This window comes from Gadus chalcogrammus, chromosome 16, assembly GCF_026213295.1.
Source record: "Gadus chalcogrammus isolate NIFS_2021 chromosome 16, NIFS_Gcha_1.0, whole genome shotgun sequence".
Classification (NCBI taxonomy): Eukaryota; Metazoa; Chordata; class Actinopteri; order Gadiformes; family Gadidae; genus Gadus; species Gadus chalcogrammus.
Genome location: NC_079427.1, coordinates 24,796,486 through 24,813,985, shown reverse-complemented (window position 1 = coordinate 24,813,985; position 17,500 = coordinate 24,796,486). Strand labels below are relative to the sequence as shown.

The following is a 17,500-nucleotide window of genomic DNA, read 5'->3' as shown; positions in this document are numbered from 1 at the left end:
CCAGCCGGTAATTCATAGTCCGCACTCTCACACACACACACTCACTCACTCACTCACTCACTCGCTCGCTCGCTCACTCACTCACTCACTCACTCACTCACTCACTCGCTCACTCACTCACTCATGCTGTCCTCCTTGCCTGGACAAGTCATAGACCACACACAATTTTTTTCAAATGCGTATGAATGCATACGTAAAACTACTTGTAGCAAACTTTGCAGCCCACATGCACACGCACTGGCCAACACACACACACACACACATACAACACACACATACACAAAAACACACTTCATTTTCACCCTTGACTGTATCTTCGTTTTGGGCTAATTAACGGCTTGTAAAGCATTTATTTTAGATGTGGTCGAACAGTGACACCCCAGCACCCCTTGGCCTGACTTGGCGTCAACACGCCTTCTAACATATCATTAAGCACAATTATCTCTTCAAAACCGACCCTTTGGTTTTGCCTCATGATTAACAGCAAAAAAACACTTAACTAGACATGATTGACTTCTTGGCCCATCGCTGCAAATGGAAACAGTAGAAGCTGAAAACGTGGCATCGGAGAAAGATGCACATTCATTCATTCAACAAGCAGAAAGTCAGACGCCGACAGAATATAAATACACCCAGACAGACAGTTAGAGAGACAGACAGATATTGAGACGGACACAAACACACTAGATATTGAGGTAGCAATATATTGCTCCAGACAGGAAGATATTGATACAGACAGCTAGATATTGTATCAGACAAAAAAGGGATGGAGGGATAGAATTTTTTTTTTTTGCCCCTGCTCCTGACATCGATCTAACTGTGTTGTGAACCCCCTTTTCATTCAGACCCACCATTCCTCTTCTTTCTCCTGCTCCTTTCTTTCTCCCATTCACTGTCTACCTTGTGCACTCCATCCCTCCTGCATGCAGCGACTGTGCTCGGGCAACAACTTCATACAAATCCCCAAAGAACAAGAAGAGAGAATAAGGAACAAAACTAAATCTGTCTGCATCGCTCACACGTCGCCCTCTCTCCCTTCTCCTGTTTCAAGTCTTTCTTGTGCTTTTTCACTTCCTCAAGCCTGTGTTCCTCGCTCAGAATAGAACCTAGAGTACACACACACACATACACACATATACACATGCACCCACACACGCACACACATGCACATACACAAACAGAAACTAAAACACCCACATTCACACACACAGACACACATACGCATCTATACATGTACACTCACACTCACAAACACACACGCACACACACACACACACACACACACACACACACACACACACACACACACACACACACACACACACACACACACTCACAAACACACACTATGAAGTCTACCCCCCCATCATCATCTCTCTCGTGGAGTATCTCAAGGCCTAAGGACTTCTCAGGAAACAGTGAAGTTGCCAATGAAAAACCTGACGAATCCTGCAGAAAAGTGTTGCAGGGAACGGAGAGACAGGGAGGGAGGAGAGGTGGGAAGTAGAGTGAGAGACAGGGAGAGGCAGACTGCTATCTTGTTGTTCCCCCCTTCTTGTTGTTTATCCCCCCCCCTCCTCCTTCCCGATTGCCTGAGACATGAGACGACATTGCCCTTTGATGTGCAACGTGCTCCAGCAACAGACACCCACACATAAACGCACACACACACACACACACACACACACACACACACACACACACACACACACACACACACACACACACACACACACACACACACACACACACACACACACACGCACACACACACACACACACACACACACACACACACACACACACACACACTCCATCATCCTCTGTCTCTTCATCTGTTACCTATAGGCCCTTTGATGAGCTCTTGTTGTTGTCTCCTTTCCTTTCTGTACTTCTCTCTCTCTCCCTCTCAATCCGTGTGTGTGTCCCCCTCTCTCTCTCTCTCTCACTCCCTGTCCCTATGGTTGTCTTGTTCCTTCCCTTTCTCATTTCTTTTGTTATTTATCTGCTTTCTTCTATCAATTTGCATAAGGCTCAGGCAGAGCGCTGCCGTTTGGGAATAAGAGCTTCTTTCTTGGGTGGCTTTCTTTCCACAAGCTTTGCACATGGGAACAACTCTCCGTAAACTTTTACTTTGAAGATACACTTAATGTGGTAGATTGACACCTGTTTGTGTGTGTGTGTGTGTGTGTGTGTGTGTGTGTGTGTGTGTGTGTGTGTGTGTGTGTGTGTGTGTGTGTGTGTGTGTGTGTGTGTGTGTGTGTGTGTCTGTATATCTGTGTGTCTGTATGTGTGCGTGTCTGTCTCTGTCTGTGTCTGGGTGTGTGTGTGTGTGTGTGTGTGTGTGTGTGTGTGTGTGTGTGTGTGTGTGTGTGTGTGTGTGTGTGTGTGTGTCTGTATATCTGTGTGTCTGTATGTGTGCGTGTCTGTCTCTGTCTGTGTGTCTCTGTCTGTGTCTGGGTGTGTGTGTGTGTGTGTGTGTGTGTGTGTGTGTGTGTGTGTGTGTGTGTGTGTGTGTGTGTGTGTGTGTGTGTGTGTGTGTGTGTGTGTGTCTGTATATCTGTGTGTCTGTATGTGTGCGTGTCTGTCTCTGTCTGTGTGTCTCTGTCTGTGTCTGTGTCTGGGTGTGTGTGTGTGTGTGTGTGTGTGTGTGTGTGTGTGTGTGTGTGTGTGTGTGTGTGTGTGTGTGTGTGTGTGTGTGTGTGTGTGTGTGTGTGTGTGGTGTGTGTGTGTGTGTGTGTTTGTGTTGGTTCCCTGAGGCTGTTAAGAACCTAGTTAAATTCAGTTAAACAAGAAAATAATGTGACTAAGAACTTTTGTGGATGATTGCAAAGAATGATCCTAGCATTCAGTATATTCTGTTTTTTCAGTATAGTCAGTATAGTCAGTTTATTTAGTTTAGTCAGTACTCTGTTGATTCAGTGTATATATAGTATAGTGAAGTCTGTACTCTGTTGATTCAGTATATTTAGTATAGTCAGTACTCAGTTTATTCTGTTTATTATGTGTGTTCAATATATTCAGTATATTTAGTATATTCTGTCTTTTTAGTATCCTTACAGGAGAATATAAGTAACATACTGAATATATGTAGGATATACAGAATACCGTGAATAGACAGATTACAATGAATATACTGAAGACACAAGATATACAGAATAAAGAACGCATATAGGCCTACTGAAAATACAGAATATAATACATATACTGTATAAACTGAATATATTTCCTTAATTGTATTCACTACTTTCAGTACATTCCATATGCTGAAGATACTCAGTATATTCTAAATTTTCAGCGTATTCAGCACAATCCTCCTAAATTGTATGTGCTGGCTCAGCGTCACCCTACACCAGTCTTGGAGTCGAGGAACCGAATCCAGCAGGAACTCCAACAAAAACAACTATAAAACAAGGCCATGATGATGATTAGGGAGGTTTAAGAGTTAAAAAGGAGTTTGACATCTGGTTAGGTTGAAATACAAAAGAAGATGGCCGGCATACATACAACAAGACACGTTATATAAAAACATAGATATATAAACATATACATATACACCCGAGCTTCACCTCAAGACACTCCGGCCTTGACCAAAAGCACCATTAAGTCCCCCAGCATCCATACTGTATAGATGGCACCCCCCCCCCCCCCAGTTAAACCTAGGCTTTGTGCAGCCACCCCGCTATTAGGGGCACACTGCAAAATGTATAACTGTAATTAGGGATGCGGTTGCGCATTGCTAATTACCATTCAACCAGATGTTGTACCTCACCCCCCCCCCCCCCCCCCTTAGCTCAATAGCCAAAGAAAAAAAGACACTGGGTTGATTAGGGGCCTCCATCTGCCACAGTGAGGCCGGCACCACTGTTGTGTTTCCGAACAGGTTGTGGAGACACACACTTTAATAGAAACGCTAACGCTATCCGGCGGCTAAGTGCCCCCAGGCTGTCCAGAGCTGAAGCTGGTGAGAGAGAGAGTGAGAGTGAGAGTGAGAGGAGGAGAGTGAGAGTGAGAGTGAGAGTTGCTGAGATGAGAGAGTAGAGAGAGAGCGAGAGATGAGCAGTTACAGAAAGGAAGGGAGACAACAAGAGCTCATCAAAGGGCCTATAGGTAGGTTAGAGGTTGGTTAGTTTGGAAGAGGACACCCAGATCAACTGCCTTTGTGTGGTGCTGTTCTCGTTATGTTACCGTTGAGGATAAAGAGAGCAGTGAATGTGTAACCAGTGAACACAGTGACTCTATTTTGCGCTCGGGCGCAAAATCTAAAACTAGGTGTTGTCTGATTAGTAGCTAATTAGGTCGTGGTTCATGGCATAAACGTGCAATTAAACCAATGAGAGCAGCCATATTCTCCCATCCAATTTAGAGCCATGAGCGGTTTTTTGAATCTGACGAGTTGATATTTTGACAGCGTGTTGCAGTCTCCGATTGAGGAAGATGCTCTATGACCACATGAATTTCAAAACTTCAAATGCGCAGTTTTTGGCCCAAACTACTATGGACTAATTTCACAAGGGCCTATATAGCGTTTTATTAAAACACTTAAAAACAAACGTAAAAATTTCCGCCGCACCAAACGACAACTTAACACACATATGATATGCCGGTAACTTGCGTTCTATTTAAGATAGACGCCAATACTATTTAACATACACCGTTCTTACAGTATTGTATGCATTATACGTTGACCTGTACCGTACGCAATGTGTTCCCCACCGTTGAATATACATTGCCATGACTGTATTATGTGTCTACGTCTTAGTTTTGCGGTGTGTTTAAACCGCTAATGGAAGTCTACACATGCGCGCCCGCATTTCATTAATTTTATTTACAACATACACACACGCGCGCCGCATATTCATTCTTTTGAACACTCACTTCGCGGTTAAAACATGTTTCTCAAATCAATACTCACTCAATCATAAAAAGGCTATGCTTGTACTCGTGTCTTTGTGTCAAGAAAATATGTGTTTGCTGTACAGTGTTGCAGATGCATGGATTTAAAAGTTCAACTTACTACAGTTGTATCAGCGTTCTTTCCCAACTAATTACCAGAATGTGTGGCTAGTAGATGAGGAAGCAAAGGTATCCGTGAGGTGCACAAGCAACATTATACATGCGCTCTTAAAATAGCCCATCTGAACAACGCGCACGACTTAACAACTCTGGTATTTCCTGGTTTGTGGTGGCAATCTGTTTTCTGAACCTGCAAAATACCAACAGGGAACGTTTTACGCCCGGAACACGCCTCTCCTTTCGCAGGAAACGCCCCATGGGCCGCAAACTCATTCCCTAAATTACCGTTGCGTGGTGGTAGAGGGAAAAGAACGCTTTTGCGCCAGTTGCAAACTAGCAACGACACATGCGTCAGTGTAAAAAGTCAATTGCGGCTGATGCAAGATAGGGCCCTTACACCTCGTGCCCACTACCTCCGTCCGTTGACTGATCCCCATTGACTTGAATGGGGACGGACGACTACGCGCAATGCATTGTGGGGATCCGTCCGTTCGTTGGAGCGTCGGGCTCATCAAACAAAGTTGAAAAATGTTCAACTTTTTCAGGCAGAGCCACCGGACTCCGTCACTCCAATACAGATCCCGTATGCCAAAAGTTAAAGCACTGTGGACCGACGACTCGGGCTCGGGGGGGACGATACTGGAAAGCGGGGACAAGCGGGTAATTCTTGCCACGCACACACAAGCAGGACAGAAGCGGGAGGGACGAACCCCGGCGAAGCGATTTGACGGATCCTTCTGCCAAAGGACTACTCCCAATCCGTCACGCCCCCCACGCTCCTTCCCACGTCTGTTGACCGAGGTGCACGTGGGCATGTAGCGCTACACGAGTGCCCCACTACCTCCGTCCGTTGGACTGATCCCCTTGACTTTGAATGGTTGGGACAGTTTCACCGCGCATGCATTGTGGATCCGTCGTTCCTGTCGGATTGCTCTTTGGCTCCGTCAACAAACGTGAAAAAAATTTTCAAACTTTTAGGCCTAGCGGCATCCCGAATCAGATCGCAGTATGCAAAAATTAGCACTGTGACGCGAACCTCAGGCTCTGACGACACTGGAAAGCGTCTGGGAAAGCGGGTCATCTTGCATATGACAACGCACAAGCAGGAAGAACGCGGGAAGAACCAGCTTGTAGTCGTTAGCTGCGGGAAGCGATTGTATTGGCCTGACCGGATTGCCTCTTGCAAATGACTACTCCCCCATCCGTCAGACACGCCTTCCCCACGTCCTTTGAATGACAGTTAGTGTCCCTGGCATGAGGGGCCGTGGTTAGTGTCTGTGTGCGGTGACAAGCACATATCACACCGGACACACCAACAAGGTCCATAGGAAACGACTTCACCCTCCCCTTCATCCCCCCTACCCATTGTGGTATCCCGGTCCTCGGTTGGGCCGGGTTCCACGGACAAAACTCGCTTGGCGTAGGGTTTTTAGCCATGGCAGGCATTTATTTAACAATCAACGTGAAACAATCAAACTATGAAGGAGTCGGGTCTCTAGGGCCTCCGTGGGCCTCTAGGCTCTCTCGCTGCCACGAGTCCTTCCTTCCTGCTCCCGACCCGTGCTGTGCTGTGCTGGTCCTCCTCTTAAGATGGCTCCTCCGCTTTCGGCCAGGTGTCCCCCAATCACCCTGATTGGGGAGCCGAATGGGCTGCTCTCCATCGCCGGCTGGTGGGTGGGGGGGTATACCCAGTCCTTTACGGTACCCCGGGCCTGTCCAGGCCGAGGCTTCCGTGGCGGGATGCCACACCATACACACACTCACACACGCAGCGTGTGTGTATGGGTCGGGGGGATGATATGGAAAGCAATGAAACACAATCATTCAAAGGTCAGCTCCAATGCCTGGATTCGAGGTGTAGTTCAGTTTCTAACACAAATCTCCTCCACGACAACAGAAGGGTATCAATGCACCATTAAAGGGGTTATCCTTCCATCCCCTCACGCCAGGCCATGCCATCTCACACACTCTCTCGGTGTGTGTTGCCTTTTGGGCATTGGTTTAGGCTCCTTCTCCATCTTTAATCCTCCAAAATCGACTCCACAATACCAACATCACCATCATCACATAAAGCCAGAAGCATGCTGATTAACCCCCCATGCTGTTCACATCGATATCCAATCGTGCTGAGTGACAAATCGACAACGTCCACCCGTTATACAAGAAAATATATTGATGACCGCAGCTATTCTTGTCTTTATTTCATTACATTTGCAAAAATGTTGTTAGCATCACCAACAAGGGTGGTATGCTGTTCTATTTACAGACGTGTGATTCAACAGCTTATGCTGTTTTTGATTGCGTTATGAAGATCTTGATGCTTGTTCTACTTTCTCCCTTAGCCGATTCTAGTTCAAACCCGCCTGTCAACCTGTCTTCAATCCTTTGAAGGTTTAAAGATAATACTGACTGCCATCGTGATAATAGAAGAGTAATAGTGGAAACAACATAAGTACACTTGAGAATTTCTTTCAATGCGTTAGTAGATTACTTCTCTGTCCTCTAGTGGTTGAATATCATTGAATGCTCCTTTAACTCTTGTCCCTCTCTCGCGCCATTTTTCAGATCTGCGACAAGGAGTGGCACTACTACGTCATCAACGTTGAGTTTCCCGTGGTGACCCTGTACGTTGATGGTGTGACCTACGACCCCTATCTGGTGACGGATGATTGGCCCATCCATCCCTCCCAGATCGATGTGCAGCTGACCGTTGGAGCCTGCTGGCAAGGTACGATATGACATGTTTGAATGGCGGTGATACAGACAGAGGAAAGCATACATTGCAGAAATTGTTTACCTATGCTTTGCTCTACCATCCATCCTGCATGAGTCCCTCGTGCCTGTGCTAGACAGGAAGGATTATCCATTCATTAGTCTGTGCACGAGGCCATTCAGGTAGGAAGGTAAGAATGCCACAAAGGAGAATGTGTTGTTGCAGTGCCTCGTCCTTCTCTGACCCTCAATGGATGCATCGCGGCTCAATGAAGCGGTCTCCTTGCAGAAATAAATATGTCTCTGGTGCTGCAACTGTATGTGGACTGGAGATCAAATGGGTTCTCTTTCACACTGCAGAGCTTAAGGGTACTTTGATAGCCCAAATGGGAGAAGTAGGCTGCTTAATGATGCTTAGCCTGAGATAAAGAGTCAAGATATATATTTTTCTAAAGGGGCAGGAGAGGGTCATTCCTAGCCCCCTTTCATCCGCCGTAACGATTACCCACACCACCACCACCACCAACACCCCCACACCACCACCCACCATCTACCTCCTCCTATCTCTTTTATTGAGTGCCAGAGCCCTTAGGAGGATTAAAAGGGCCCCTAACAGAAATGGGGGAGTTCAGAGACTAGTCCTTCTTTTCTACTGGGTGTGGCCGGGAGGGATTAGCCCCAGTAAGGTTGTTAAGTCGATCCTGATATCTTAACACAAGCCATTAGCTTCAGCAGATTGCCTTTTCACAGCGCCGGGCTCTAGCTAGCCCAAGCTAGCCGGCCAGCCTCGCTTCTTTTTTTGTGAAAGTGGTAAACTGATTTTAGAGCTGTTTTTATATCTGGGACCACACATCGGCTAGTTTCATTGTCTCGGTAGCAGCATGGCCCACTAGCTCTCCTTAGAAGCAAAGGTATGGGCCAGGGTTCTGCAACCCCAGGCACGTGCCACCACTGACATGGGGCATCATAATCATTGGTACACTTACATGTGTACATGTCTTAAAGATATTGCTGTGGATGGTTCCAACATTCTCATATATTCTCGTCTTTTACATTTCTTACAGTGCAAATATGTTTTTGAATGAGTTTCTGAAAATTATGTTTTGAAGATGGGACACAGGAACTTATAATTTGTAAGCCGCTGTTGCAAACATAACAACCAAAAAAACATTTAAAATGTCGATGCATGATTGTGGACTATATGGAAATAGTACCATTCCAGGTCTTCTGGAAATGTTTTTGGTCGCTGTGTCATAATTTAGCTTAATTTTTTATATATTGTTACACACACTCATTAACGAAAAAAATTCAAAATGGCACTGCATGTTGAAAAGGTTGCTGACCCCTGGTATGGTCGATGGAAAGACTTGGATTAGGTTAAGAAAGTGCGTAATGATGGAATTGACAGGCAACAGTGGCGGAGGGAGAAAGTTGAAAGCAAAGTGAGAGAAGGGTAGAGGGCAGAGAACTCACAACTCAAAAAACATCTGCCGAAGAGACCACTTATGAGCTGTCAGTTTAAACTCCATACACAGGACCTATTTTACCCAAAAACAGCCAAAGGGAGGCGAATTGTACCAAGGTGCAGGGCTGTAAATGTCCGCTCTGTCTGTTTTCTAATAGAGGACTTTACCCTCCACCTCCCTTCGTTCTCCTCTGACAATAAGTGTTGGCTGTGTAGGGCTGTGTTTTTTCGTTTCCTTGTCCCCCTTTCTTTTTTTTACAGCACTAACCTGTTTTTAATCTCTGACCTCTGGGGCTGTTGTGCTTTCCTCTCGAGAGCAAACACATTCAAACAGTACAATGAAAAATACACACAAAGAACCACCAGCACGCACTCCCTCTCTCTCTCTCTCTCTCTGTACATCCCTCTCCGCACTCCCACTCTATAACACATTCTGGCATTCAGCCCTTCCAGACGGCCAGGGCCAGCGCTTGGCCATGCATGCTAACAAACACGCAAATGGCTCTGCCAAAACACTAAACTAACGACGCTGCGATATTCCTGCTCTCGCCCCGTCCGTCCTCTGTCACACGCCTTTGTTGGCTGATCACAAGGCAAGGCTTTCGTGTGGCACCATGTACTCAGTTATTATTTGATGATCTGCCTTTTAACATCTCTCCTCGCCCGTCCACGTCACCGTCAACACATTCCCGTCAGCAGAAACGATCAGAGCAGCAATTAAAAGGATTAAATCATTACAAGGCCGGTGTTGGATGTTTTTTGTTTGCTCATGCCAGTCAACACAGGGGCTCATGGTTGTGTTCCTGATACAGGGTGTTTGGTCGGGTCAGCTGGTGTGGAGACTCAATGACCAGGGGTGATGTTTGATTTATGACGATGAAACATAATGGGCCCTATCTTGCATCCATCGCAATTGACTTTCTACACTGACGCATGTATCTTTGCTAGTTTGCACCCTGCGCAAAGCCGATTTTCCCCCGCAGCAAACCTTCGCCACTAAACTTGCGCCCCGAGAGGCGTGTTGGCGAAAATCAGATGCGTGTTCCGGCGCAAATGATACATGGTGCTATCTTGCAGATCGATAAAGTAGTTGCGCAACTGCAGTTGGTGTTGCTATTTTGACGTACCATGGCAGGTCGGAACAGGCAACATTTTTTCCATAGGGGCTGCATGAATGAACACTGTAGTAGGACCTCATATCTTATGTCTGTTAAGTTTTCTTTGCCGCAATTTACTGACGACTTATACGCTAATCCATTTGTGTGAATTAGGGCATATTATTTGGCCATAAACTGAGCCATTTGAAGTTTGAAATTCATGTGGTCATGCATCTGTCTCATCGGAGACTGTAAACGCGTTGTCAAAATATCAACTCGTCAGGTTCAAATGCGCTCATGTCTCTTCAAGGGGATGGGAGATGGCACCCTCATTGGTTTATTGCACATGACGCCCAACCCACACTTACGGGTAATTAGGCTACTTCAGGGCAACCCTTTTTGGATTTGCGTCGGGCGCAAGAGTCATTTATCCGCCGGTATAATAGCAACAGCGGCTGAGCCCCGCCCACAAAGCCACTTCCTTTTTGCGCTTCTCACTTGCGTTTCAAACTGTTAAAATAGGGCCCATTGTGTGTTTGCATTTCAACGTGTCCGTAATCCATTCCTTATTTCACCAAAGTCTCCTAAAGCCCAATTTTGCTCCATGTTTGCAGCGTGATCCAAAAATAAATAGCATAATGTTGTGTTAGCAGAGCAAAGCACACCAGGGGCAATGAGGCAAGGCTGTTTTTAATTACTTTGTTGCTTCCTGAAGGACTGAGGTCTAATTTGGACGTGAAAAACATTATTTGAGATCTGTCCCGACAAGGCTTTGAGGGCTTCGGGCTTAGCAGTGAGGCTTCACCAGGTGGGCTGAATCAATCAGTAGTGTTTTGTCCAGTGTGGAGCGCTGTCCCTGGTCCTGAAGTCAGTGTTAAACTGAAGCAACCTTCAGTTGATAACCACCACAACAGGGGAAGGCAGCGAGTAGGACTCAGTCAGAGAGCACTCTGTACTCACACTGTTTCTGTACCGCCTGACACTAAGTGTGCTAGTGGTGCTGGATAGCTGTCTTTTTGCAAGTGTTGTGGAGTGGGTTGCGCTGCAAACATATCTGCACAAATTGATGAAGGAAACATTATGTTCTCTTACCCGCCCCATACTGGAGAAATGCTTCAGTCAAAGTATTTAAGAAGTGTCTACTGTCCGTTTCATTGCAACTACAAAAAACAAAATTTCAGGGTGATAGTGTTACCATACACTTATACAAACAGTTCGCATTAGAAGCTTCAATATATTTAAAGGTCCCATGACATGCTATTTTATGTATTCTTTAATATAGGTATTAGTGTGCACTAACCAGTATTCAAGACGTTCCCTAAATTCAGCCTGGTGCAGAGTTACAGCCACTCCGAGCCAGTCGCACATTGAGCTTCCCCCAAATCCTTTTCTGTGGCGTGTCAAGAGTAGGGTGGGGGTGTGCCCTGAGCAGCTTGCAGCCACCTGCGGCTCTGTTACAGTGATGTATCGCAATGGCGAGGCGCACACCCGTTAGCGTTCTGTAAATATCTAGACACCGGGAGTCCTGGAGCTCTATATCTAAATATATCATATAGCCTACCAGATATCTATATCATATAATATATATTATCACGGCCAAAAGCTGTGTGAGCCGATATTATGAATCTCAAACGACCGCGTTGGGTTCTCCGACGTTCCTGGTTCTTCAACGTCCACATCAATGTGAATACACACACTGTAACGCAAGTGTTTCTTGTTGGTTCTTTGACTTGTCTTGTATTTCCACAACGAGACTGTCGTGGGGGTTAACTGAGCCATGGTTGAGAAGGAATTGGGGGAAAGGAACTTTGGTTTGACTCGCTGAAGTACATGAAACTGCGACATGCCGCCGGTTGCCGCGAGGCACCATCGCCCGGCAGCGGGCAGCCGGCAGCGCACGGTTCAGTCGACTTCAGGTTGATGTGAAAGCGGAAGAACCAGAGACGTCGCAGAACCCGACAAAGTCGTTTATGATTCATAATATCGTCTGGAGGCGCACACAATATGTTATATGATATAGATATCTATGTATTATATGATATTATTTAGATATAGAGCTCCAGGACTGTAACGCAAGTGTTGTACACTTCCTTGTTATTTGGATAACCGTTCTGCTGTTGGTGTGATGGCGCATAACACAAATGAATGAATTGGGGGGAAGGAACTTTGGCTTTGACTCCCTCAAGAACATGAACCACGACATGGAGGAGAAAGGGATTGTTGGCGGCGAATGTCTCCTGCTTGAGCCCCGCTGAGGGACCACCGCCGGAGGCGGAGGTGCATAAGCGCTGCCCGGCAAAGATCCCTTTCTCCTCGTCCTTGTCGTGGTTCATGTTCTTGAGGGAGTCAAAGCCAAAGTTCCTTCCCCAATTCATTCTCAACCTTGGCTGAGATAACCCCCAATACGAGTCTCGTTGTAGAAATACCAGAGACGAGAGTCCGACGTGATGCGTCATCACACCAACAGCAGAATGGTTATCCAAATAACAAGGAAGTGTACAACACTTGCGTTACAGTCCTGGAGCTCTATATCTAAATAATATCATATAATACATAGATATCTATATCATATAACATATTGTGTGCGCCTCCAGACGATATTATGAATCACAAACGACTTTGTCGGGTTCTGCGACGTCTCTGGTTCTTCCACTTTCACATCAACCTGAAGTCGACTGAACCGCGCGCTGCCTGCTGCCTGCTGCCCGCTGCCGGGGGATGGTGCCTCGCGGCAACCGGCGGCATGTCGCAGTTCATGTACTTCAGCGAGTCAAACCAAAGTTCCTTTCCCCCATTCCTTCTCAACCATGGCTCAGATAACCCCCACGACAGTCTCGTTGTGGAAATACAAGACACGTCAAAGAACCGACAAGAAACACTTGCATTACAGTGTGTGTATTCACACACACACATGTGGCGCTCGCACGGTCGAGTCTCATTGGCGGGCCAACGTCTCTGGGCGGGCCAGGCAGAGTAAGGGGAGGAGCTGAGATTCCTCATGACGTCATGAGCACAGATTTCCAAATCAGCGCGCTTGAGCCTCCGTTTTTTCAAAGGCGAGCAGAACAGCTAGTGCTCGTTTTAACACCAAACGCAGTTTTAAGCCACTGGGGGACCATAGGCAGGCTAGGGAACTCATATTTATGTTAGAAAACCTCATAAATTGAGATTTTCATGTCATGGGACCTTTAACTATTCAGATATCAACTCAAAAGGTACTTTTTGGTAGTTAATATCATAAAATGAACCAGCCAGAATGATGAAAAATCTAGGACAAATTAACTTGGAGGCTCAGGAATCCTTTGTCGCCACAGAATCTAACGTTAACCCGTTTCTCATTTCAATGAGACTTCTGTGATCGGATACACCAGAACGGGGCTCTGACGTCCTCACCTGATAAACTGAATGTGAACTCTGTTGCTGGATCTGTGTCAGGATTTCACTATCCCGCTTAATATTTTCTGGTGAAATAAATCTGCTGCAATGGCGCTGGGTGGAAGAGAAGCTTATATATTATGCTTACGTATGTATTTTGTCCAAGTTTGGAAACGGTAGGCAACATAAATAAGTGGTCAAAAACCTCTTCCTGTCCTGCATTTTCGTTGAGAGAGTGTATGAAATCAGTTTGTTCGCCTATGCTGAGTATGTGGCCCGGGTAGCGGGATTTCCTCACAATGATGACAGCTTGAACATCCCAACATTAATCTGATAGTCAAAGAACAGCTATGCTGCTGCGGTGTTGTCTTATAAAGAACCACATATCCGAATAGCAGCTTATACAGTTGGAACATACGATATTGACCAACGCTATGAATTAGCGATGTGACACAGTGAACTAGAGAGTCCTCCTGTGTATCGAGCGGTAAAGGCCTCTACGTGTTCACGCCAAGGAGACGGTTGGGAAGCAGCGCTCCTCTCTGTAGAGCTACAGTTTGGTTATTATTTCAATACAATCAACCAATTACAAACGTACGCTGCCCTAAACCAGAGCATTACTAAAAGGCTTCAGCTTGGTACGGTGGCTCATTGAAAACAAGAAACCGTATAATGAACCTGTTGGACACCAATAAGTAGTAAGTTGGTCAATGAAATTATCACAATGCTTAATGTGTCTAGATATCCTTAGACCTTAATGAGAGAATTCCGAAAATAACTATGTACCATTAGGTTTCACATGAACATTAAAGGCATATATTGTTACCTGCATGGCCCTTGCTGATATATACCCTTTTCCCATTTTGTGTGTGTGAATTTGTGTGTGCGTGTGTGTGTGTATGCGTCTGTGTGTGTGTGTGCCTGTGTGTGTGTGCGTGTGTGTACGTGTGTTTGTGTGTATGGGCGTGTGCCCTCGTGCAGGTGGCGAGGTCGCCAAGCCACGGTTCACACAGTATTTCCGGGGCAGCCTGTCGGTCTGACAATACCCCCCGGCAGATCGAGAGTCCAGAGGTCTCTCTGGCCTGCAGGCCTGCAAGCGAGGGCCTGGACATCACCGCGCCTGGAGAGCCGGGAGAAGAACATTAAGGTACACCACACACACACACCACACACACACACACACACACACACACACACACCACACACACACACACACACACACACACACACAGAAACAGGTTCATACATGCACGCACACACACTGAGACGTGAACCTTGATGGGTATCCCAGATGACAGAGAGGATGGATGCTGTAACTTGGAATCCATCTTAAACTGAATCACCAATCAGCCTCTTCCAGACTCTTTGCTCCTCTTCTCCTTCTCCTTTCTCTCTTCATTCCTCTTCCACCGGCTCAACTAATCCATCTCCTTATATCCGGAAAGATGGAGGACAGAGAAGATGGATGGGAGGGATTCTCTCTGCTCTCTCTCCCTCTCTCTCTCCCTCTCTCCCCCTCTCTCCCCCATTCCCTCTTCCCTTCCCGCAGTGTTCTTATTGTCTATTGCTGCAATGACAACTCGTCGGGTCCCATTTTATTAAAAAAAGCAGAGTGATGCCAGGGTGAGAGAGGTGGATGGGGAAGAGTGACATAAAGAGAGCAAGTGAAGGAGGGAGCGGGGTAGGGGGATAAAGAGAGGGAGAAGGAGAGAGAGACTCAATCAAAGCAAAGGTGCGAAGGGAACAAGGGAGAGTGAAGGGGGGGAGGGAGATACAGAGAGGAAGCGAGACTCAATCAAAGCAAAGGTAAGAAGAGAGCGAGGGAGAGTGGAGGGAGGGAGAGGGAGAGAGAGGAAGCGCTCTCCACCAAATCAAAGTGAAGGTACGAAAGGGCCGGGGCAGAGCGGATGTGTACTGATACTAACCCCGCTCATACGCTGAACCTCTCCAGGCTCCAAAGACACTGACAGATCACCCCAGTAAAATTGCTTTTTCCCCACCTCCCCCTCCCCCAAAACTGCCAGAACCCCGGGCCTTCGGATGGAAGGCCTTCATCAGAGGAAAAAACAGGAAATGTTTTGGGTTGAAAGAGGGAGAAGCCGTACGAGCCTCGACCTCATAGTTGCTCTCTGTTCATTTTCTCTCCCCAGTGTCGGTCTCGCATGTGTACTCCAGCCTCCCAGCTTATCCTCCCGCCATTGGCGTGTTTGTCAGTTTATCATAAAAGCAATTACATGCCACGCAGGTTTTAGGAGACTGCAGCATTGGCGGCGTCTCCAAGGCTTGGGCGAGCGAGCCGCCATGATTGAGTCTCCGCGCCACCGCCGCACTTTCTCTCCCGTGCCACATTCTCTCAATTTCAATTTCAATTTTAAGTTACTTTGGCATGACAACATGCAAATCTGAGTTGGTTTGGATTGCCAAGGCGAAAAATGAATAGTCTTAATGATCAGCGGTAATGCCAGCGGCGATGGAAAACAACATGAGGAATATGAAAACATAACAAATGCGGGAATCAAATGTAACAAATTAAATAAATCCTTTTCTTTCTCTCACTCTCTCGCTTGCTCCCTCGATCCATCCCTCAATTAAATTCAAAAGAGCTTGATTGCCATGCAAAACCAACACTAACATTAACCTCCTTCCCTCTCTCCCCCTCTCCCCTCTCCCCTCTCCCCCTCTCCCTCTCTCCCTCTGGCATTCTCTCTCTCTCTCTCTCTCTCTCTCTCTGTCTCTGTCTCTGTCTCTGTCTCTGTCTCTGTCTCTGTCTCTCTCTCTGTCTCTCTCTCTCTCTCTCTCTCTCTCTCTCTCTGTCTCCTGTCTCTCTCTCTCTCTCTCTCTCCTCCTCTCTCTCTCCTCTCTCTCCTCTCTCTCCTCTCATCCTCTCTTCTCTCTCTCGCTCTCTCTCTCTCTCCTCTCTCTCTCTCTCCTCCTCTTCTCCTCTCTCTCTCTCTCTCTCTCTCTCTCTCTCTCTCTCCTCCCTCTCCTCTCCTCTCCTCCCCTCCACCTTCTCCTCTCCCTCCTCTCTCCTCCTCCCTCCACTCTCTCTCTCTCTCTCTCTCTCTCCCTCCCTCTCTCTCTCTCTCTCTCTCCCCCTCCATTAGTTCCACTTCAACCCGGCCCAGTCCATCCTGGTGATGGAGGGGGAGGACCTGGAGAACATCAACGCCGCTGTGGTGAAGGTCTCCTACATCAACTCCCGCCAGTTCCCCACGCCAGGCATCCGGCGGGTGCACATCTCCACCACCGTCCAGTACGTACACCGCAGCACCCCACAGCACCCCGCACCACCCGTCAGCCCCCGTGTGTGTGGGGCTCATGTGACTCTGAGAGTGCTTCATGAAAACAAGCACTGGTGTTCGAGATGGAAAACATCTCTCTGTCGACCTTGAACGCCCCCGAGGAGTCAACGTGTCGACGATTGGGTCTCCACGCGTGACTTTAACGGAGGGCGCCTGCCAACGCAGACGTTATCGGCGCTAATTGCAATCCATCTAGCGCTTTGGACTTTCCAATTAATCTGTGGTTTTACTTTATCTTTGATCTTCATACACCAGTCGGCCACCAGGAGTTTATTGAGCAACACTAATAGTGTTTAGTGAAATGAGTCCCGACTGTTGAGGGAACATGAAGGAGATCAACACAACTCACCGTGGGGGGTTTTGGTGCAGTAGACGCGTGAGGTCACGGCTGAGCAGTGCTCGATGGGCCCAGGGCCGCAGCACACACCAGGCCCTATGCCTCTGGTTCATACTATAATCGTGTTGAAATAATAACCGTCCCCTCCCCTTCTTTCCTTTGCTGTTAAGTCTCATTCTTCCCCTCATTCCCCTTT

General features: G+C 47.0%; 1 protein-coding gene across 1 annotated transcript in view; it reads left to right on the top strand.

The window, feature by feature from the left end:
* Positions 1-17,500, top strand: part of LOC130405679 (calsyntenin-2-like) — a 139,943-nt gene that overhangs the window by 107,616 nt on the left and 14,827 nt on the right. The window contains 4 exon segments of the mRNA XM_056610850.1: positions 7,582-7,744; positions 14,647-14,694; positions 14,697-14,812; positions 16,770-16,918. Of these exon segments, the coding sequence (XP_056466825.1) occupies positions 7,582-7,744; positions 14,647-14,694; positions 14,697-14,812; positions 16,770-16,918 (476 nt within the window).